Source organism: Watersipora subatra, chromosome 6 (genome assembly GCF_963576615.1).
Source record: "Watersipora subatra chromosome 6, tzWatSuba1.1, whole genome shotgun sequence".
Classification (NCBI taxonomy): domain Eukaryota; kingdom Metazoa; phylum Bryozoa; class Gymnolaemata; order Cheilostomatida; family Watersiporidae; genus Watersipora; species Watersipora subatra.
In genome coordinates, this window is record NC_088713.1 from 38,852,123 (window position 1) to 38,875,524 (window position 23,402).

The 23,402-nt window shown below is 32.4% G+C and overlaps 2 protein-coding genes across 3 annotated transcripts in view; both read right to left on the reverse strand.

Moving 5' to 3' along the window:
* On the reverse strand, window positions 1-7,203 carry LOC137398568 (caspase-2-like). Of its 2 annotated transcripts, XM_068084709.1 has the most exons (10): window positions 6,603-7,203; window positions 6,433-6,504; window positions 5,467-5,559; window positions 5,215-5,307; window positions 4,903-5,087; window positions 4,506-4,682; window positions 3,792-4,011; window positions 3,305-3,532; window positions 1,898-2,010; window positions 1-740 (listed from the first exon to the last, which is right to left on the reverse strand). In XM_068084709.1, the coding sequence occupies exons 1-10, from the start codon at window positions 7,111-7,113 to the stop codon at window positions 618-620; spliced, it is 1,815 nt and encodes a 604-aa protein (XP_067940810.1). In that variant the 5' UTR covers window positions 7,114-7,203; the 3' UTR covers window positions 1-617. The 2 variants fall into 2 exon arrangements, with proteins under 2 accessions (XP_067940810.1, XP_067940811.1); XM_068084710.1 differs by lacking the exon at window positions 5,215-5,307.
* The window catches only part of LOC137398237 (leucine-rich repeat-containing protein 1-like), a 22,046-nt gene continuing 5,762 nt past the window's right edge, over window positions 7,119-23,402 (reverse strand). The window contains exons 5-10 of the mRNA XM_068084344.1: window positions 23,151-23,291; window positions 21,684-21,824; window positions 20,212-20,352; window positions 12,593-12,712; window positions 7,319-8,587; window positions 7,119-7,128 (exon numbers count right to left, since the gene is read on the reverse strand). Of these exons, the coding sequence (XP_067940445.1) occupies window positions 7,119-7,128; window positions 7,319-8,587; window positions 12,593-12,712; window positions 20,212-20,352; window positions 21,684-21,824; window positions 23,151-23,291 (1,822 nt within the window). The remainder of the gene's footprint in view (window positions 7,129-7,318; window positions 8,588-12,592; window positions 12,713-20,211; window positions 20,353-21,683; window positions 21,825-23,150; window positions 23,292-23,402) is intronic.

The following is a 23,402-nucleotide window of genomic DNA, read 5'->3' on the forward strand; positions in this document are numbered from 1 at the left end:
AAAACGATTTTATTATAAATGAATTTCTAGGGGCCGTGAAAGTACAGATGACATCTCACAAAGAACTAGAGAAGTGTGTTCAAACAAATCAGTTTACAATAAGAAATGGTATGCATGAAAGCAGCAGCATTTGTTGGATTGGTACAGAAAGCTTGTACAAGACTAAAATAGTGAACAACTTATAAAGTAAAAAGAACTGTGTGTCATAAAAATGGTACCAGACATTGTTGAGGCGCATGTAATACCAAAAGTAACGCCATGAGCATATTCATAACCTATGAAATACTTGATTAAGAATGTATGAACTACTCAGAGCAACCTCAAATGTGATACCATCTGGTTCCTCAATAATAACTTAGAGGAAATCAGGTAAACCAGAGGAACACATTATAAGTAATCTAATAAGAATGTATTTATATATGTACCACAATGTAAGAATAGAATATATGAGAGTTTCTATGTTCGACAAGTCATCCCTCAAAACAGTAATATCAAAGGAAATAAAAAGAGATGTATGACTTGTCACTCCCTTTAACTTTGTCTTTCCATTGGTCAGTAAACACGACGGCTGTCTATAGGCATGAAGAGTGGTAAGGCAACAAAGGATTAGCAGGTGATTATTCAGGGTCAGGTGGGTTGTATCCAGGGAACAAGAAGAGTTTCTTCTGAAGAGTGCAGCTCATATCTGGTTGTTGACCTTCTCCATATTGTATGCTTCGCTTTCTCACTTTCTTCCTAATCTATTGTCACAAAAGACAGTGTCATTTATGCCAATGTGTAATAGACCTATAAACATGTTTTGACAATATATAAAGCAGTTATCTACAATTTTTGTAATGGCAAATTGAACCAACCAGTTATAACCACTTTGCATAACATTAAAACAGTCAGACGTTAAGTTAAGATCACATAAGATAATGCAATTAGTTGTGCATTTCAGAAACTATTTGTCTCAACAGGTAAACTAGTTTTCAAATATGTCTGAAGTTTTTTTGAACATCTCCAATAAATACGTGTTTACAGCTCCCCTTCAAGTAGTTTGATTCTATGTTACTCAAATAATGTTTAACAATGCTTCATTTATACACTTCCTTAAATTTTAAAATAATGGACCTCAGCTAGAATTGTAGTAAAAGTGAAAAGAGGAAATTTAAAGAAAATTTAAAGCCGCTTTCAAGAAATCATGGTGTATTTTTGTATCAATTATTTCAAAAATCTCTGAAAAGCTGTAGCAGTTGTTGCAACAGAAGGCTCTTTTAAAATAACAACGTTGTCTTTGTATTATTACCAAATATGGCCAAATGTTAAAAATATAGCTATCATGAAATATGCTGCGTGATGAGTAAAGATTCACTCAGTCTTACATGTATTCATACACTTGGAGTTATCATTTATATGTGACTCTCAGTACTGTTTTCCTAACACAGTAATTACTCTATTAAAGAAAAAGAAATGATTCTAATAAAATGTATTTTCATACACTGAACTCATTTATAACTAAGCAGGTGTTTGCACTGTAGAGTGAAAGCATTTATTAATATGTCAGGCTATGAATTTTGTTAATGAGCCACCGGACAGGCTGTTATCGCGTGTCAACAGCCCATACCCAATTTTATTATGGTGCATCTTTTTACCTCAATCAAGGAAAATGCAACTATATTTTTCCTTAATTTCGAGGAAAACGAGATAAAAATACGAACCTGATCAAAGCAATTATTGAATCTCATAGAGGTTTTGGGTTGAGCTTTGATTGTGCTTGGCTCATAGTTTTACTTTAAAAATTGTGTAATGTTGCAGACATAGGTATAATAATATTAACAAACAAATGTTGAATGCTGAGATAGGCATCAAATTTAGCTCGAACATGAAATTCCCATTATAAATAGTTTACTCTTACCTGTTTGTCAAACAAAGTCTTGAGGTCTCGATGGCAAGCATGTTTGGAAAGGGACTCAACCACAGCATTAATAAACCAAGAGCCATATCGTAGGTGTCTATATGCCATGTGACCTGTCACATTGGAATAGAGTTTCAGTGTTTAATAATATTTGTGTAGGTGAACTGAGATCACTCTTAATCATTTGGGGCCATTTTCGTTCTACTGCCTAAACTTTTGTGTGACCCGAGTGCCATTTTCATAGCTCTGTGAACTTGCAGTGGCTCAGAATCTACACTATCACACCCGGCAACTGGTGAAAAGGCATAATATTTTTACAAAATATCTACCAACCTAATATATTTACAGTTACAACAAATCCTGGTTGCTCACAGGGCAGTTTCATTATAGTGACAAAACTAATAGCTAACTGAAAAATAAAACGCTTTTTGTTGTGATGTTCTGAAGAGTTCTATATATTTATCGCAATTTAAAAACTTTGTAACAGCACATTTAAAATAGGCTTCATTATAGCATAAATGTCTGTAATTCTGTAAAATATTCGAATGAATGGTTAAAGTGCTTGGTAGTTGCTGAACTCACCAATTAAAAATAGGACATCTTGAAAAAGTTAAAGATTCGAAACATTTCGTTTCTACTAGCAATAATTACAATTCTGTTTTGTGACTTTGTCCTATGTTGTTATAATTATTGTCAGTTAAAGTTCAAAACTATTATTTGTTAGAGCACTATTCTTCGTTCACTTTTGAAGGTTTTTGCTATTACTAGTTATTATTATTATATTTTGTACAATACAAACTTGTTTGTTAGTCAACCTTAATCAATCAACCTTCCGGGTTTGTTTTATATTGTATTAGGTTATGTGACTCTGTGGGAAATTATTTTAGTCTCTTTGAACTGCTATTATGCTCTCTTAATACTTTTAACAGAAAAATAAAATGGATAGCTTTTACACAATATAAGCCATAGCCCAAACAACTGTTTTTTGCTTACTTCCAAAAGCATATTCCAAATCCCAAAAGGCTTATTTTTATATTTGGCATCATCTGGTTTGCTGTAAGGTCACCCAAGACAAATACCATAAGTCAAATTCTGTTGTTGAGAGGCTTTCAGTGATATTTTTCTAGCTTGGGTTTGTCAAAACAAGTAAAAGCAAAGGCCGAGCCAAAACAAAATGCTGTGTTTAGTTGAAACAAATGCTGCAATGAGACACTTTGAGTAACAAATAAAATTTCAGTCAAAACGCTTAAACAGGATGTACTGAATATCAAATATGTACACCTCAAAACGCTCACCAAAGTTCAGTAATCAATTTGTTTAAATATGCAATGAAATACAGCGTTGACCAGCGAATATATTCTCAATCAATTGTTTCAATTTAAAAGTGTAGTTAGAAATCAGACTAACCACGAAAACTGGCTTCCCAGATTAGCAGGTCATCAGTTTCTAAGACTGCATGAGACCCCGCTGGGTGCATCCAAACGGAAGATGTGATTGGTGTTGAAAGTGGTAGAGTCATGGTTGAGGAAGAAGGAACTTCATTGGTAGGCAAGCCAAAAACTGATGGCAGTGAAGAACCTGGATGGGGTGATGAAGTGGCAGGTTGTGAGTCAAGAACCACTCTATCTTGCAATCCTACAATACATAAGGAACTCATAATAGTAGAACTTAATAATGTAGAAAAATGTAGAACTTATTATAAAAATTGTTCATTGAGGTTTAATCACTGATAGTAATTACACCATATTTAGCAATCAATAGCAAAAAAATATAAGATTCCAAGTGTTTAGCAAGATCAAACAGCTATTACTAAATGGCTGTTTTATGCTGAATAAATGGAATAAGGTAAGACAGACTCATTTTTACAAATAGCTGCAGAAACCAGGTAACTCACCACCAGAGCATGCCTGAACAATAAGTAGTTTTGGTTTCCTAGCCATTGCTGGAAAGTTCTGAGCTGATAAGGCATTATTAATGTCTGTTCTCTGTACCATTGTTCCATCAGTCCCAGATATGCCTGTCTCAGAGCCATGACTCATGATAACCAACACAAACATGCCATAGTTTTCATCTGCATGTCTGCCTGTCTCATTTCTGATAACTTCCAACATGCGCTGAAAGGCGTGAAAGAATTGCAAGTATTAGAAGCGTTTGAAACTCAACAAATAAAGGAAACAATTAAAATTCAGGAAAGGGAAGTTAATGTATTTTATAAACTGATTATTGACACTGATGCAGAATCAATACAATTCTAAGTATCATTTTGAAATACCAATAAAATATTGCGGGATGTCTGCAACAATGTTTTAGCATGAACTGCACTATTTTGATCTATTCTAATGATTTACTCGATTGGTTTGCATTTTGATAATATTACAGTAAATGCAGCATTATTAAAATAAATATTATAAGTTTTATACTTTATAACATTAATCTATGCTTTGATATCCAGATATTTAAAATGTCAACAGAAAAGTTAAGATATAATATTACTTCACAAAATAATTTTTCAAATACCAGTCTGTGTTCACCAAGTTTAAACACATTCTAAAGCATTACATTTTTTGGAATAGTTGTTAAAATAGCGTAAGCAGATTTTATCACAAACCTGACTAGAGAGATTTTCCTCACTAAAGCAAAGAAATCCGAGTTGGCGAAACAGAAACAAGATTCTCTGACCATCCAAAGCAGAACCTTCCCTGTTATCTGAAGTTCCATTAGGATATGTAAAAGTTATGTTGTTAATAAGAAGGCAACGTCCTCTCATGGTGCTCATTCTGTACACCTGTTCAAACAAAAGGCGTCAATAGAACCCACGGTAGAATATGTTAATGACTTTTCAATTCACACTCAATCGATTACAATCAAATCAATCAATCATTCAATCAATCGATCAATCTATTAAAGCAAGCAATTTGTTTACAATTGCAATAGATACGTAGAATGAAATTTTGATTACTTATTAGATACTAAACTATTAAGGATTGACAGGCTAACATACTCACATAATCTGAGTGATAGAGATCTTTGACAGAAGATTTAGAGCAGAGTTTAACAGTCCAACCCTCAGAAGCCTGGTCTAAAGTGTCAGATAGCTCACTGTCACTTTGTGAGTTTTCACTTTGTTGTAGTTGAACAGAAATTGCAAGGCCCTCTGTAGCTGGTTGGGAAACAGGAGTTACCGGATGCACTGCAAGAGTAAAATTATGTTTAAAATATGTCATAAAAGAGATCTTTGACAGAAGATTTGGAGCAGAGTTTAACGGTCAGTTCCTCATTAGTCTCTTCTAACATATCAAAAGCAACAGATAGCTCACTGTCAATGGAATCTTCGTCTTGTAGTGGTTGAACAGCAATGGCAAGCCCCTCTACGTGTTGTTGACGAACATGTGCCACAACCTGCGTTGTAGCTGTAAAATTATATACAATCAAATATTAACCATTTGACAGGCTAAAAAGACTCATATAACTTAAAGGAAAGGTATATTTGACGGAAGATTTGGAGCTGAGTTTAACAGTCGGTTCCTCATAAGCCTCATCTAAAGTATTGAAAGCATCATAGAGCTCACTGTCAATTGAGTCTTCATTTTGTTGTGGTTGAACAGGAGTTGCAAGCTCCTCTATGTGTTGTTGACGAACTGGTGCCACAACCTTTTCTGTAGCTGTAAAATTATATGCTAATGTTCTATCATGATGATGTGTCTATAAAATGGAGTTGAACAAAATAACAATCTATAATAAAAGCATTCTCACAAACCTTTTAAAAAAATGCATATCCCAAATATTTAATGCAGTATTATAATATTCTTACACGTGACCAACACATAAAATTTCAGTAAACTTGTACAGTAAATCTCTATGAGAATTTTGGAAAGAGAAAATGGATTTTGATAAAAAAAATCAAGATCATTTAAAAAATTGATAAACTCCTGTCTGTATTGACATAGGAATAAAACATAGTTTTTTTATTTTTTAGTTTCAATTAAAAAAGATTAGTAAGAACTTATTAAGGTATAAACTTTTCATAAATTGCCAGTATAAAGCCTGATGTTCATAGATGATTTATGGTCAGTAATTTTTCAGTAACAATGAGAAATAAATCCAAATTTGTTAAAACTTAACACAACAAAAAAAATAAATTGAGTTCAGTCATTTTACTGACCAACCACTATTATACTCAATACAGTTTTTATCTTAACAAGTAATTGTTAGCTAGCCATCCTTAATTGTTAAAATTTGTCTACTGGCAGTTTTATTTCTAAAATATTAAATATTTTTGATGCTATGTGACCCATACAGTATGAACTATGTAGAGACAACTAACAAAACTTGTGATAATTCCGTTGTAATCGATGTCAAATCATCATTCAAAGTTATGGAAATTTATCTCAAGTGACACTTATCTCTATTTTAACTATTGAACTTGATCTTATTAAAGGAAAAACTACTCGAACGCATTAACTTCAGTTCTATTGAACCTTCAAAGACTGTCAAACTATAATTGTAAGAAAATTGCTTTTAGATGATGCAAGTACCTGCAGATCTCACAAGAAGAGTGTTCAGATACTCTTGTATAATGCGTCTTTTCTCTTCATCAAGCTGATGACCTAAAGGTAGATTGGTATAACATCAATGTAAAATAGTTAAACTGATAATAATTACCAAAATGTTTCATTAAATTCAATTAGTTGACATTGTAACTCACAAGGCCTCACAAGAGCTGATAGTACATTCTCCTGGTCATGCTTTTCACAAATTAGCTTAAGCACTCCAGAACAGCGTTCAACTGTCAGTGTGTCACCTTCTTGACAGAACCAATCTGGATTGAAAATTTCCTCTGGGTCTGGCTCTCTCAAAAATAGGCAATGACCACAAAAGACACGAATATCTGACCAACTTGCAGGCCAAACAGTTGAAAGCAACTTTAAGATGCTGCCAGTTGCTTTTTCGAGCTGTTTCCAAATACCGCCAAAATGAGGTTCATCAGAAGCAACTTGTATGGTAGTCTTTTGCCCATGGGCATCATGGACTAAATGCAACTCCAATCCATCGTGGTACACTATTGCTCCATTTGCGAAAACTTTTTGTGTGTTTATGTTACTTGAGAGCTCATTTAGCACAGCCACTGTCATTAATTGAAAGCCATAATTGGGCAGCGGAAGTCCGCTCAATTCGACGTTAAGCCACAGTTGAATCCTTTTTTTTGTCTTCCACATCTCTTCTATGTTTTCCTGTGCAAAATATGGTATCGCATATCCATTTTTATCCTGTTTTGCGTTCAAAACTATGGGACCATGTACGATCCAAAAGCTTTTTAGCAACTCAATTGCAATTTCAGGCGAAAACTCTGATTCAATTTCAATGAGACGGTTTAATAGTGCCTCATCAAGGATGCCATTTCGTTTAAAGTTTTTGACAAACTTTTGATAAGAGGACTTACTAATAAATCTCCGTTTAAAATCGAATTCGTGAAATTCTTGTTCTCTTTTCACCCAAAGATGGTCTGACTTGTGATGAAAGAGAATGGAAATCATTTCAGTCATTGCTGGGATGTCACGAAATATGTAACTCATCAAAGGCTCTACTGACTGAAACCACAGAATATTGCCTATGTTATGCATGTAACGCAAAATATGCAATGAACTCTCGCCAGGAAAGCTAGCTTGAATTTCTGACACAGTGACTACAGGTTTTGTTAAACTCTTTTCAACAAAGTTGCACATACTATTCCATTTCTGTGGTAGAGAAACCTTGTGCTCCATGCAACGAATATCAAGAGCTTTTCTGAGATCTTTTATTTGATGTGACTTTTCGCCAAACACAAATGTGTTCTGTTCAGTAAACACCTCAACTCCCTTGTTTGATAAAAATTTGATTTTATGGAGAACTTGCTTTTTTGCTCTAGTTCCTTGTTGCTCAACTTTTAACATTTTATCCCTGAGTTCCTTGCAATACTTGAACAGACAATCTTTGTAACTCTGTTGCTCTGAATCTGAAACTTTATCAGAGTGAGTGAGAACTAAAAGAGGAGACTCTACTAACAAGGGACATGCAAGATAAATGTGAGCCAACCACTTCCAGCAGAGCTCCTCAGTTGCTGCTTTTTCCCCTTCTTCTTTGGCCAAAGATTTGAACTCATTCAAATTAACCACGATCAACGGAATGTTGCGTTCCTTCAGAATGTACCGATAGGTGATATGATATACTTCGTGCCCTCCGTGGTCAATCATCTTGGCATATGAGTTGTCTAGTTGTACTCCTTCTATTTTGAATACTTTTGTTGTTTCATCTAGCATGTTGGTCTCAGACCGGTGTGTGAGTACACGGTTTCCTGATTTCAGGGATCTAATGAGGCTTGTTTTCCCTGACATTGAATGGCCAACTACCGAAACTGGAACAATCGTCAGTTCAACTTGTTGTCCTGATGCAAAGTCTTCAAAAAATGATTTAATTGCTGTTAAACTTTGTTGACACACTGCATAAGGAGGAGAAACTAGATTAAAGCAGCCATTACATTTAAAACTGGTGAGATGTTTGAGATTCAGAATCTTCTCATCGATCTTTGTCAGGTTCTTGTTATCGGAGATGTCCAGTTCGCGTAAATTCTGCATTTTGAACACACAAGATGGAATTTCGGTTAGTTTGTTGTCACCGCAGTCTGACTCTTCCGACTGATCACAATTACCCAGGCTGCAACCAGACCCAAATATATGAGAAGGATGAGCATTATTTATATTCAAACTAATTGTGGAAATTTGTAGCTTGTGGGTCAAATGGAAAATCTTCAACCTTGTCTGTCTATGCTAAAGTATCGTAACTTTATTATAGTAACCCAAATTTCTTTTCCTATCAACTCTGCCTTTATAATACAATAATGCTAAAGTTTCATTTTGTTTGAGTCAACAGCGGTTAATACCAAATCATTGCTGCCATACTTCCTCTAAAGAGATATTGCTTAGAAACAAAATCTTACCATCAAGACTTAGCTCAGCTGTGTCATGTTATTTAGAACATAGTTTAATGACTAAGCTTACAAATGAAACAAATCAAGGAAACCTCTTTTCTCTGTTACGTACCAATATGTTAAAAACGGACAAGAGGCTGTATAAAGTCTAATGCTGCATTTACTCAAGTTTTAAAATTTTAATATTGCAAAATTTTTTATGGTAGGAAAATTTATTTGTACCTATTATTTGTAAATTATACAAACATTGCTATGTATAACTATTGTTACAGGTAAAAAACTAAACAGTCATTTAAAATTCCAACAGATAAGTCACACTAATCTAATGAAAGTGCAAAACATTTGTTATTTTTCACAGCTTCTTCTCAAACAGATTAGAAAGCAATCATTCCCTACATATCACGTGTATATTAATGTTTGTTATTAAGTTGGTCTCTACTGATAAATTAAGTGATTGCTGAACAATTTGCAAACTACTATTTAAAAAAAATTAGTCTATTCATTTGAGATGGTATTTTACGACTGTATTAGACAATTATATTAAATAGAAATGCTCAGCTTCTAGCACTACTGTCCATAACTACAATTAATGTCATACAAACTGAGGTTACTAAGTAGCTCTTCCATGGTATGGTTGCTGGTGGTAACTAAACTTATTATTGGTTATTTTAAATATAGGCATTTTATTGGATGTAACTGAGGAATACATTTAATACTCTACATTAATATTGGTCATAAAGTGTAATACAAAACTTTGGCTGTTTTGAGTTTAATACTTGATTCAGTGAGCATTTTAAAATTAGGTGGTCAAACTACTATTATTATAGTTAAATTAATAAAACAATATTCAAGTTCTTTTCATATTATTCAACGAGTGTAATAAATATTTTAAACAGGTTTTTACTAGACACATTTGACAACTTTGAAATTTCATTTTTTGTAAATAAACTACTGTACAATAACTTTTTGAATATAAAAACTAAATTTTGGTATCAAACATTGCATATATTTTAAACTCAATTTAGATTTGCAAATTTATTTCGAAGCTAAAAATATATTATAATGTGCAAGTGTATGGCTATCTACAAAGCTGAAAATAACATTTTATTTTGTTTGGCTAATTAAATACATTACAATACTGCATGCATGAGCAATTGAACAAGCCAGTGTCTCTATAGTTACACGCACAGAGTTGTAAAAATGGTTTATTTAGACATAGCTTATGATACTAACCCTAAAGATCTTAGAAGTGATTGAAATTTATTATTAAATGATTAACTTTTTAACTTTTTCTAAAGTTTGATTTCAATTAAAAGATTAAACTTTTTATTTTAATGCTTTAGTATAACTGTATAAAAGCATGACAATAAAATCATTTGAATATAATGCAACTTTTTCTCATAACAATCTGCAAGTTGATTCAAAGATGACAGTTCAACTATGGCGTAACCTTTTATGTGCATAGCAGTGTTCTGACCATCAAGCAACCCTTCAGCACAAACGAGTGTTATTTTAGTAAGCAAAATTTCTTCAAATGAAAACTGCAGTTATTAAAAAAGTCAAGATTTATTGTTGAACTAAACAAGCTCATTAGCAATTCTGTTATGTGTACCATTTAAACCATGTCACAATGGCTTATTGTTTTTATAGAATCATCGTCTATAGTGATTGTTGCCAGTTTAGTTTCAGTAACCCCTGTGCTTTTGTAATTTAAGTTATTTTACCTGCCATTTATCGCTAAAATTTCATTTCATATTTTGGAGTGAAATATATTTTTATCTACTTGCTACTGGCTAATTTTTGCTAACTTGCCAGGCAGAACCTAAATGATGATGACAGATAAAACTTAAAATTGACAGCAGAAATTGGCTTGTAACAAATCAGTGAAGGTCAGTATGTGCAATAGAATGGACAATAATTACAACCAATCATTGCTATCACTTTTCGGTAAAATATTTATGAATAACCCTTTTTATCAACCTATCTTCAAAAATCATCAATTAATTTCCTATTTGCTAGTTGTTCCATTTGTGTGAAAAACCCTCACATAAACATGAATACTTCCTCACAGCTTCATTTGCAAAAACTGGAATCTTATATGTATAATAAACTCACTGATATTACCAATATAGTTTTTTTGAATTATTTGACTAGAACAAAACTAACTCACTCTCTATGAGAACCAGCCGCAGTTGATAGCAATTAAATATTCTAACAATACTTTTAAAAAATTGTTGGAGCAAACTAATCTTTGCAACACTCAGCTTAAAAATTTTTTATGTTGCTTTCTTAAATGCTCGGCAGGGTTTTTGGACAAATTAACAACAAATTGGTGAAATCAATAAGCTTTCAGTAAAGTTCTGTTAAATAGGAACAACAGTTTTTTGACAAAGTTAAACTTCTTTGCTGAATATGTTGAATTTGTTTGCTAACCAATTAGCAAACATGTTTTCTGTACCAGCCAAACCATGTCCATGTCGCAACAGTTTTTTGCTTTTGTAGAGAATCATCATCTAAATTGATCAGTAACGATTATGTTTCAGTCACCGCTGTGGTTTAGTACACCAACTGATTTTTGTTGCTGGTTAAAACTAAATTTTCTATAGGATATATAAATAACTGCATTTTTTGCATGTTCTTATTAAAATAGACTGTATATACACTTTCTACAGATTAGATTTTTTTAACCCACAAAAAGTACTTAAACGGTGCTGGCAGAGACGATCTTAGAATTATCAGCAAAAACATGTTTCTAGCAAAACGGTGAAAGTCAGTAAGCGTAAAAGGACCAGCAATTATAATAACCAAAATCAAGCACAGTATTTGTTCATTTTATTAATTTGCACTACTGATTAAATTTGCTATTACACCAAAGTGATTTAACCTGACTTTCAAACATTTGATATACCGCTGGTATTTATGCAATATCTCAAGATTTAATGCAGATATTGTTTCAGCGTAAAATGTATCTTACTTACAACAAATTCTTCTTGTTATATACAAGTAAGGTACAGAATATTGTAGTGAATCCTACTCTCTCAAAATTCCTGGCTCTGCATTTGCATTAACCACAAATGTGGTGAATTTATTTTTGCGGTGTTGGTAGCGATCTAAACTTTCCCTTGTGAAAAATAAGTAAAAATGGAATTGCTTAACAAATAACTTTTAATTGGTTGGAGCTGAAAAACCGCAAGGTTGTTTCATTGGAGACACAATTTGATTGCTCTAGCTAATGTGTAGGGTTCGTAATGAAAAACAGTGAAACCCAATTTAAAAAAACAATTCATTGGCTGGTGGTCTGTATTTCTTTTATCGCACATGCCAATAGTTCGGCGTACGGTAGCAAAAGAATTAACAAAAAAAACAATGTTCGCGAAGAAACAACAAACACCAACTACAGCCACTTTTGTATTTTCTTACAGCAACTGACTAGTTGCTAGGTATATTTAAATCTTCTATGTAATATTAAAAGCAGAAGGTGAGCTTCTTTTGTGTTTGTTCTTACTAAAATAAACTACTCATAAACTTTCTAAAAGTTAGATTTTTCTCATCCAAAAAAATGTATTTCAAAAGTGTTGGCAGATGAGAACTTAGAACTATCAGCAGAAACATGTTTGTAACAAATAAGTAAAGGTCAGTAAGTATTATAAATTTAACAACAACCGTTAGAAACATTTCACCACTAATATGAGGACAGCTAGATGCATTATCAGTCTTTAGATGTCACTCACTTTTCAAGTCGATACACTTTACTAGGCTCCTCGAGCAACTCCAAAGAATCTGAAAGACCCATTGTTGAATACTCCGCGTTAGAGAGGTCAAGATATTCTAGTTGAGTAAGCTCAGAAAGGCTTCAATGCAAAAATAAGGGCAAACACTAAGACATCTAAAAACTACAGAAACAGTGTAGCCTGGTTATTGTTGGATACAAAAGTAGCAATAAACTGCATTCCACATCAATTAGATTTATATCAGTTCATTTACCAAAATAAAACTTTCTGCTTCAAACAATATCAATGGCTTTTCTATCTTCTAGCTGTTCTATTTGTTCTAACAAAGTACATACATAAACATGGCTGCTTTATCATGGTTTTACATGCAGAAACTGGAGTTTTATAGCTCACTAATGTTACTGTTTTTTTTTTTTTAGATAATCTGAGTGTAACAAATCTAAAAACTTTCTGTGAAAACCTGAAGCGGTTATTGACAGTTCAATATTGTGAAAATTCTTCTAAAGCGATGTTGATTAGGAACAAAAAATCTTTGCAAAAACTCAGCTGAGTTTTTCACGATACTTTTTAGTCACCAAGTTATTATCACAAACATAAGAAATGATGGAGAAGTGTCTACCATCTATACCTACATTTAATGTCATATAAACAGAGGTTACTGAGTACCCTGTGGGTTCTTGTTGGTCAGACTAGTTATTGATATCTGAAAATATTATTACTGATTTTAATTATAAGCGTGAGAGTGGATTTAATTGATAAATAATGCTAATATTTAATATAAACTTTAGCCAAAAATAACAAAACAATATCTTATACTGTAATTTACCATTGTATTATATCTTTCACTACTGGGCTAAATTTGCTATTCCACCAAATTAATTTAAACTTTTTTTTTGGTATATCAAATTTTTGAAAATAAATTTTTGAAAATTTGATATACCGCTGGTATTTATGCAATATCTCAAAAATCAACGCAGAGACTGTTTTACTTTAAGACGCATCTTACTTAGGACAAAACCTTCTACTAGAAGGTATAAAATAATTTAGCGAGTCTTATTCTCGAAACTTTCTGGCGCTCCTTTGCATTGAACGAATATGGTAAATTTATTTTTGCCATAATGGTAGCGATCTAATTTTCCCATTTTGATAAATAAGTACAATGGAATTGTTTAGCAAAATGACTTTCTATTAATAGAACCTGATTGACAACAAATTTGTTTCATGGGAGAAAAAATTTGATTAATCTAGCTAGTGCTTAGGCTTCGTAATGAAAAAGTGAAAGCCTATTCATGGGCTGATAATCTGTATTTCTATTATCACGGTTCCAGATAGTTTGGCACACGGTAGCAAAAGAGTTAACTGAATATTTTATAATTGTGTTGTTATTTAGGCACATTAATAAATTGTAAAAATTCTGCTCATAATGGTTACACAAGGTAACAAATGTCATTAAATTGTCGTTAAAGAAATGCATTTGTGAACATTAATTTTTGTGTGAATAAATCAATGTGAAATACCTTAACAGGTTTTGAAAATAAATTTTTCCTACCACCATGTTTCAATCACTGTAAAACTTCTATTTGAGCATCACCTTTATTTGAACGCCACCTCTATTAAAACACCACTGTAAGAAAAGGGTTGAAAAATACAACGGGAATCTTTAATTAAATGCTGTTTTTAATAAGATGCCACTATAATCAATTCTAGATGTTTCCATGTATTATAAATAAATATATACATTATTATGAATTCATATGAATGAATATGTATGTATATATTGATTTGCGCTTATAAATAAATTATAATTTAAATAAAAAAATTGTGTATATCTAAATGCATAACTTTTTTAAAATAAATTCTAGCTACCACTAAGTTTCAAGCATTTTAATTCAAACAAAAATTTTATAGCGACCGAATAAATATTATAACATATCACCAAATGGCAATCCTATAAAATTCAATAGGAAAACATGTTATATCGATTATTTTCTGTATTTAATAGTGTGCTGCATAGTATAAACTAGGATTAAAAAATAAATAGAATAAATTGACAATTGAAAATCTATGATCAAGCTTTATTTGTCACAAAAATGTTTAAGAGCAGACAACACATTGAATTTATATCACTGTAATTCCTTAGCAAAAATGCAACATTTTTGCATTTACCTCTTCAAGGTATTACAGTCCAAAACGTATGAAAACTTTAAAATAATGCTGTCTCTCTAAACTTACAGTCACACAGTTAGTTAAACTGATCAAGTACGAAGTAATGGGTAGATGATGCTAGCGACCAAGTTCTTATACAAGTTTGCATTTTACCATTTAATGTTTACATTTTTGGTTTCTCACAAAGTCGGAATTCATCAGACAATTTTAAGTTTCTTACCAACACTATAGAGCAACTGCTGGAAATTGAGTCACTTTTGTTTCTTAGTAGAAATGCAAAAACTTTTCCTCATAAAATTCCAATAGATTTATGGTTAACAACTCAACTGCTGCATCATCACTTACATCTTCGATGTTGTTTTGGGAAAAGTTAGCAATTTTTTGTCTCACAGATTTTATGTCGGTAAATTTATTTCCAACAATAATTTGATTTCACAGAAAACATAAATTTTTTTCCTCAATGAAACATAGTTTGTTAGCAATCTCCTTTTGTGTTCTTGCAAACCATGCCACAACAAATTTTTCTATTTTTACTTAGTAATCATCTATAGCACACGTGTCAAACTCACGGCTCGCTGGCCTCATCCGGCCTGCCTTGTATTCTTATCTGGCCCGCAAAATCATTTTACATTATAGCTATCCATGGCCAATTGATATGAAGCGCTGACAGGCCCGTATTTCCTGAAGCGGCTGGGCGTCTGTGCCGCCCCAACTTTTTAATGATTTTCGGTGGCTAACTACTAAGAATTGCATCCTAAGCGCATTCACTTGGAATTTCCAACAACTAGCAACTAACTATTGCTAGTCCATCGCAACTAGCAACGAGGTTGAGAGGCTCACTAATCTACGTAGTATTAGTTTCGCCTGCCACTAATGCAGTGACTGATCCTTTTTTGCATTGAAGCAAATCAAAACGTTGATTAGGAGCACCATGGACAGGCTGTCTAAATATTCTTCTAATATTACACATACATAAAAATGTTGAAATAGATACAAACCAGTAGTAAAAGATTTCTGTCATAGACACATTGACAGAACAAGAGCTATTGCAATAAAGAGGTGATAGCTCTGGTTCTGTCAATGTCCCTCACAGAAATCTGTAGTGTCATGAGTTTTATATCATACATTGAATAAAGAAAAAGTTTCGCTTACCATGGACCATAAACAATATATTTATGTAGATTTTGATGCTTACAATTGATTGCATTTATGCATACATTGATGCTTACAATGTGTATAGCAGTTAGCCTGATGAGCGCTGCTGTCTATTCTGAGAATCTCCACAACACAAAACATTACACAGAACGTGAATGAATTTGTTGTTTCGGTCAGATCATATAATCAGATCAAAGTCATAAGAGCAAGAAAACTGAATGATTTAAATTGTTATTGCTGAACAGCACAGATTTTATGTATATTTCCATGTTTTTTAGCCGGTTCATATTTCTAACTTGTATAATTTTGATAGGAGATATTTTTAAGGAGAGTCTAATATTTTTAAGATATGTAAATTTATTTTTATATACATTAACATAGGAGCAATGAAATTTGAATTTTTTTAAAAGATCTCTTTATGAAAAGTAAAAAATAAATAGAAGAAGTTTAAATTTTGACTTGCAACAAAATTCACATTACAGTTATTTGGAATCAAAAGATTCACCATGTCTTACTTTGTTGTCTTGTAGGTGCAAAATATGTAGAAATGTGATTACAAGTTCTGAAAAGATCAAAAATGAACAGCTGATCGCAGCCATCTTGAAAACGGCTATCTCTCTCAAAACGGCTCAAATGTGACGTAGTTGAACGCAATGTGCTTTTGTTTACGCGTTAAGGCAACCTCATTCGTCGAAATATTTTCACAAATATACTTCATGTGTTCAATGAAAACATGTTTAGTGTCCTTACGCATATATTCCATTATCATTGTAACGCTGTCACCTTGAGCACATATATCTTAAAACCTAGAATAAAAACCAGTTTAATTTTCTAACCCTTGCTCAAGGGGATGCATATCATCCTCTGATAAACATGAGGAGCCTGTTGGCTACATGTGATAGTCCACAAATGCTGCAGAAGTTGTTCGCACCATATAGCGGGAAATATGGGTCACATGATCAGATAACGACTAGATGATTAGATCGAGCGGAAACAAAACTTTTAAGTAGTGAGCATCTATATTTGATACAGGCTTTTTGGTAGATCCCAAAGTGTTTGTCATAAACTAGTGCTACGAGATGTTTTATATGGAGCCTTTAATTGGCATTTGATTTCCCGTAATAACATTACATGTCAAAACAATAACCCTGCCGAGTTGAATATATTGTCAACATATGGGATTCTAACCTACAACCACTTTTTTAACTGTTCATTTTTGACCTTTTAAAAGCTTGTAATCACATTTCCACATATTTTGCACCTACAACACAGCAGAGTAAGACAAGGTAAATCTAAGATACCAAATAACTGTAATATAAATATTGTTGCAAGTCAACCTTTACGGTTTAAGTTTGTTTCAGAATAATATTCCTGTCGGTTTTTATTCGTATTTATGTACAAACATTTAGTTTTATTGTGTTAATTAAATGTTTATCCTGTTTGGCCCGCAACCTAAAGTATGTTTTAAATTTTGCCCCCTTTTACAATTGAGTTTGACACCCCTGGTCTATAATGATCAGATATATTTCTTCAACAGCTGCTGTGGTTTTGTATTCGAACTTATTATAGCTGCTAGTAACATTTCAACTTTTTGATAGGGTTCTTGTAAAATCAAGCCACATCACTATGCGATGATTTAGGGATAAATATATTTTTATACCCCTCTTTCTGGCTGGATTTTGGTAAAATCACGAAACAGTGCTAACAAAGTTTCCTTTAAAAAAGAACTTGAGAATTTAGCTGCAGAAACATGTTTCTAACAAAGCAGTGTAACTGAGTAAGCATAATATAATGAAAACTCACTACTGCTCCTTTTACTCAAGCTATCCTAGTCAAGTCAGCTTTGAGAAGCTGTAAATTATAAATGAGGACAAAAACTTAGAAATATGGAACATTCCAGGAAACAGTTTGGCATGCCTATTGTTGAAGCCAAACAGTAGCAATAGGTTGTGCTCTACTCCAACAGTTAATACATGTATGTAAATATACATGTAAGTGTAAAACAGTATATCTAAATACATATTATCAGGGTTTGTAGTTTTTTGAAAAGAGCATTTTGGTAGCTAGCAAAAGTCGACCTTTTACAGAGCTATAATAATAACTATAGACCTTTAGCCTAGCACTAATAAATGCCTTCTACAAATTTAAAAACTTTGTATATAACATTGCGTAGTAAGAAGACAAAATGCAAACACATGTTAATCAAGTTACTAATAAAAAACTATTATGAGTACATTCACGGCAAAGCATGAAGTTTGCAGAGCAGAAAATAAATAAAAAATTTAAACATATACAATGTGGGCTGTAAAAAATGGTTGAAAGCAAAAGAATCAGTAAACTAAATATGTAAACTCTATATAAAGCTACTTAGCACCAGTTGTTTTTTTCCAAAGTAAAATCATTAAAATGTAACCTTCAGTCTTTCAGAAACAAACTCCTTCTGGAATTTTGGATAATTTTGTATGAAACATCGCATCAGCAAAGGCAAACCCAAAATGCAAATACCCCTGAATCCAGTAACTGAAAAGGATTTGCTATGAATACAATTAGAGGCAACAGTAAAAGCTGGGGGCTTAAATTGGTTGACCAGTTTAAAAACATATCAAGAAGGATAAACACACTGTAAGGATTGTGAAAAATATATGCCTGATAAAACAAGGAATAAAGAAAAGATGTGAATTCCATGTAAATGAATTGAACTAAAAACAATATAATCTAAAATGGATTACTAACAGAGGTATTAAACTGTAACATATAACAAAGTTTCTAATAAGTTTGTGTTTTATAATTGTCGTCACCAACAGTGAACAGGCATCAGAGAAAATTTTATTTTAGTAACTGCAGTGATTTCACACACCAATAGCATTTAGTTGCTAGTTATAGTTGAGTTTTTATCAAGAACTTGTAATATCAAGCTGAATTTTTGGTGATAACTCTGAGTGAAATATATTTCTAAACACTTTTGACAACCTGAAGTTTGGTAATACATAAAGCAATCCTTACAATAGACTCCATCAAACCAGACCTTGATAATTTTGCAGCAGAAACATGTTTATAACAAAGCGGTAAAGGTCAGTAAGCATAATATAATGAACAATGACTACCACTATTTTACTGTTGATAGAATAATAGCTGGAAGCGACATCAGTCTGTAGATATTACTCATGTTTCTGATAGAAAGGCCACGCTGCAACCCTGAAGGTTCAGCTTTTTTAAGCTACCACAACCACCAAACCAATCTGGTAGACCTCCAAAAAATTTATTGCCAGAAAGTTTAAGCTCTTTTAGTCGAGTCAAATTTAAAAAACTGTAAATCGCAAATGAGGACAAAAAACTAAAAATGTTGAACCCCAATGAAAGCAGTTTGACATGATACATCAATTGCTGGATCCTAAAAGTAGCATCAAATTGTGATTCACTCAAACAAGCATATAAATGTATGTAAAGAGAGATTTGAAATGTTATAAGTATCTTAATGCATATTCTCATAGTTTTCAATTTTTACAAAAAGGTGTATTAGTATTTAGCACCAGATGAGTATTTTCAAAGAAATAATAATATTAACATATAACCTTTAGCCATCCAATAATAAATCTCTTCTGCAAATTAGAGAACATCGTATTAAACATCGCAGTAGTAAATACGAAGACAAAATGCAAATTCAACTAAATTAATTTACTGAAAAGGAAATGTTATGAATAGAGTATAGCAAAAGTATAGTGCTTGATTTGTTTGACAAATTAAAAAACATAGCATGAAAACAGTGCAAAATAGATGATTGATGGAAAAAAAATCAATGAGTAAAGTAAGTGAAGTCCATATAAAAAAATTAAACTGACAACAAAAATCAACGTTTGATTATTAAAGGAGGTCGTAAATTATAACAAACTGTGTAAATTTTCTAAATTATTGATTCATTCTTTGAAGTTATTGCTGTAAAGAGCGACCAAGCATCAGATATAATTTTGTTTCAGTAACCACTGTGATTTTGCACGCGATTTGACTATAGTTTCTAGGTATGGTAGAGTATATTTTAAACACTAGGAACATCGAGCTCTGAACTCTGAGTGAAATATATTTTTATACACTTCTTACAAGCGCAAGTTTAGTGATTCAGAAAACGGCCCTTACACAGGTTTCCATCAACTACGACTTTGAAAAGTGGGGGAGCCAAGACATTTTCATAAAAAAAGCAGCAAAAGTTGGTAAGCGTAATGTAAAGCACTCTGACGACAACTCGATTTTACCATTGATAGAATGATAGCTGAAAGCATTACCAGTCAGTATATGTTACTCACGTTTCTGGTAGAGATGTTAGCTTGCAATCAAAAAGTTTTAGCTTTTTTAAGTTACCAAGATCACCAAACATATCTGGTAGTCCACTAGAAAACCTATTTCCAGAAAGGACAAGCACTTCTAGTCGAGTCAACTTTGAGAAGCTGTGAATCATAAATAAGGACAAAACTAAAAGCTATCGAATCTTTCTGGATGAACTTTGTCATGGTGATTATCGAATCCAGAAAGTAGCAATAAGTGGTGTTTCACTCCAACAGGTATAAATATGTAAGCAAGAACATGCAAAAGCAAATCTAAAGTATTTTTAATATTTTAATGCATATTATCCCAGTTAGTAACTTTTATAAGAATGTTCTTAGTTGTTAGCACCAGATGACCCTTTTCAGAGAAATAATTATATTAACATAAAACCACCAACCCATCTGGTATTCTAACAAAACTTTTTTTTTCAAAAAGATTAAGCTTTTTTAATTTAGTCAACTTTGAGAAGCTGTGAAATATCAATAAGGACAACAACTAAGAAATATTGAACTTTCCTAGGATCGGATTGGAGTGATGAGTGGCGCTAGGTCCAGATAGCAGCAATGAGTAGTTTTTTGCTCAAACAAGTATATATATGGAAAGATAAATTCAAAAGATTAAAAGTATCTGAATGCGTATTATCACAGTTTGTGTTTTTTAAAAAAAAAGGTTCATTGGTAGTTAGCACCAGATGAGTATTTTCAAAGAAACTGTAATATTAGCATATAACCTTTAGCCACTCAATAATAAATCTCTTCTGCAGTTGTTGAGAACATCATATAAAACATCGCAGTAGTGAATACGAATACAAAAAGCAAATTCCCCTAAATCCATTTACTGATGAAGAATTGTTGTAAATAAAAGATAGCAATTAGTGAAGGTTGCAGTGCTTGTTTGACAAATTTAAAAACACCATGAAAACAGTGCAAAATAGATTATTGATAAAAAACTCAAGGAGTGAAACACTTGAATTCCATATAAAAAAATTAAACTGACAAAAAAATTCAACGTTGGATTATTAAAGGAGGTCGTAAATTATAACAAACTGTGTAAATTTTCTAAATTATTGATTCATTCTTTAAAGTTATTGTTGTAAAGAGCGACCAAGCATCAGATATAATTTTGTTTCAGTAACCACTGTGATTTTGCACACGATTTGACTATAGTTTCTAGGTATGGTAAAGTATATTTTAAACACTAGGAATATCGAGCTCTGAACTCTGAGTGAAATATATTTTTATACACTTCTTACAAGCGCAAGTTTAGTGATTCACAAAACAGCCCTCACAAAGGTTTCCATCAATTACGACCTTGAAAAGTGGGGAGCCGTGACATTTTCATAAAAAAGCAGCAAAGTTCGGTAAGCGTAATGTAAAGCACTCAGATGACAACTCGATTTTACCATTGATAGAATGATAGCTGGAAGCATTACCAGTCTGTAAATGTTACTCACGTTTCTGGTAAAGATGTTAGCTTGCAACTATGAAGTTTCAGCTTTTTTAAGTTACCAAGGCCACCAAACACATCTGGTAGTCCACTAGAAAACCTATTTCCAGAAAGGCGAAGCTCTTCTAGTAGAGTCAACTTTGAGAAGCTGTAAATCATAAATAAGGACAAAACTAAAAGCTATCGAATCTTCCTGGGAGCATTTTGGCATGGTGATTATCAAATCCAAAAAGTAGCAATAAGTTGTGTTTCACTCAAACAAGTATAAATATGTAAGCAAGAGCATGCAAAAATAAATCTAAAGTATTTTAAATATTTCAATGCATATTATCACGGTTTGTAATTTTTATAAGATGGTTATTAGTAGTTAGCACCGGATGAATCTTTTCAGAGGAATAATTATATTAACATAAAAACATCACACATCTGGTACTCCAAAAAAATTTTTTTTCCAAAAATATTAAGCTTTTTTAATCGAGTCAACTTTGAGAAGCTGTGAATCATAAATAAGGAGAAAAACTAAGAAATATTTATCCATCTTGGGAGCAGTTTAGTGTGATGATTGTTGGATCCAAATAGTAGAAACGAGTTGTTTTTTGCTCAAACAAGTATATACATATAAAAAGATAAATTCAAAAAATATTGAGTATTTTAATGCATATTATCACAAATTGTAAATTTTACCAAAAGGTTTATTGGTAGTTAGGACATGATGAGTATTTTCAAAGAAATAATAATATTAACAGATAACATTTAGCCATTCAATACCAAATATTTTCTGCAATGGTAGAGAACAATGTATAAAACATCGTAGTAGTAAATAGGAATACAAAATGCGAATTCACTTAATTCCATTTAATGATACGGAACTGTTATGAATAGAATATAACAAATAGTGAATGTCGCAGTGCTTGACATGTTTGACAAAATTAAAAACATACCAAAAAAACAGATAAAAAAAGATGGTTGATAGAAAAAAATCTATGAGTGAAATATGTGAACTCCATATAAAAAAATTAAACTGACAAAAAAATCAACCTTAGATTATTAATGAAGATCTTAAATTATAACAAACTGTAAAGTTTCTAATTGATTCGTTCTTCAAAGTGGCTGTTGCAGAGAGCGACCAGGCATCAGAGATAATTTGTTTCAGTAACCACTGTGTTTTTGCACACAATTTTGTTATAGTTGCTAGATATAATAGAGTTTTTTTTAAACACTAGTAACATCGAGCTCTGAATTCTTAGTGAAATATATTTTTATTCACTTCTTACAAGTGCAAGTTCCGTGATTCACAAAACAGCCATTACAGAGGTTCCCATCAATTAGGACCTTGAAAAGTTGGCAGTCGAGACATTTTCATGAAAACTAAACAAAAGATGGTTAGCTTAATGTAATGAACACTGACTACAACTATTTTTACTGTTGATAAAATGATAGCTGAAAGCATTTTCAGTCTGTAGATGTTACTCACCTTTCTGGTAAAGATGTTAGCCTGCATCCATAAAGGTTCAGCTTTTTTAAATTACCAAGATTACCAAACACATCTTGTAATCCACTAGAAAAGTTATTTCCAGAAAGGTCAAGCTCTTCTAGTTGAGTCAATTTTGAGAAGCTGTGAATCATCAATAAGGACAAAAACTAAGGAGTATTGAATCGTCCTGGGATCAGTTTGGTGTGATGATTGGCGTTAGATCCAGATAGCAGCAATGAGTTGTTTTTTGTT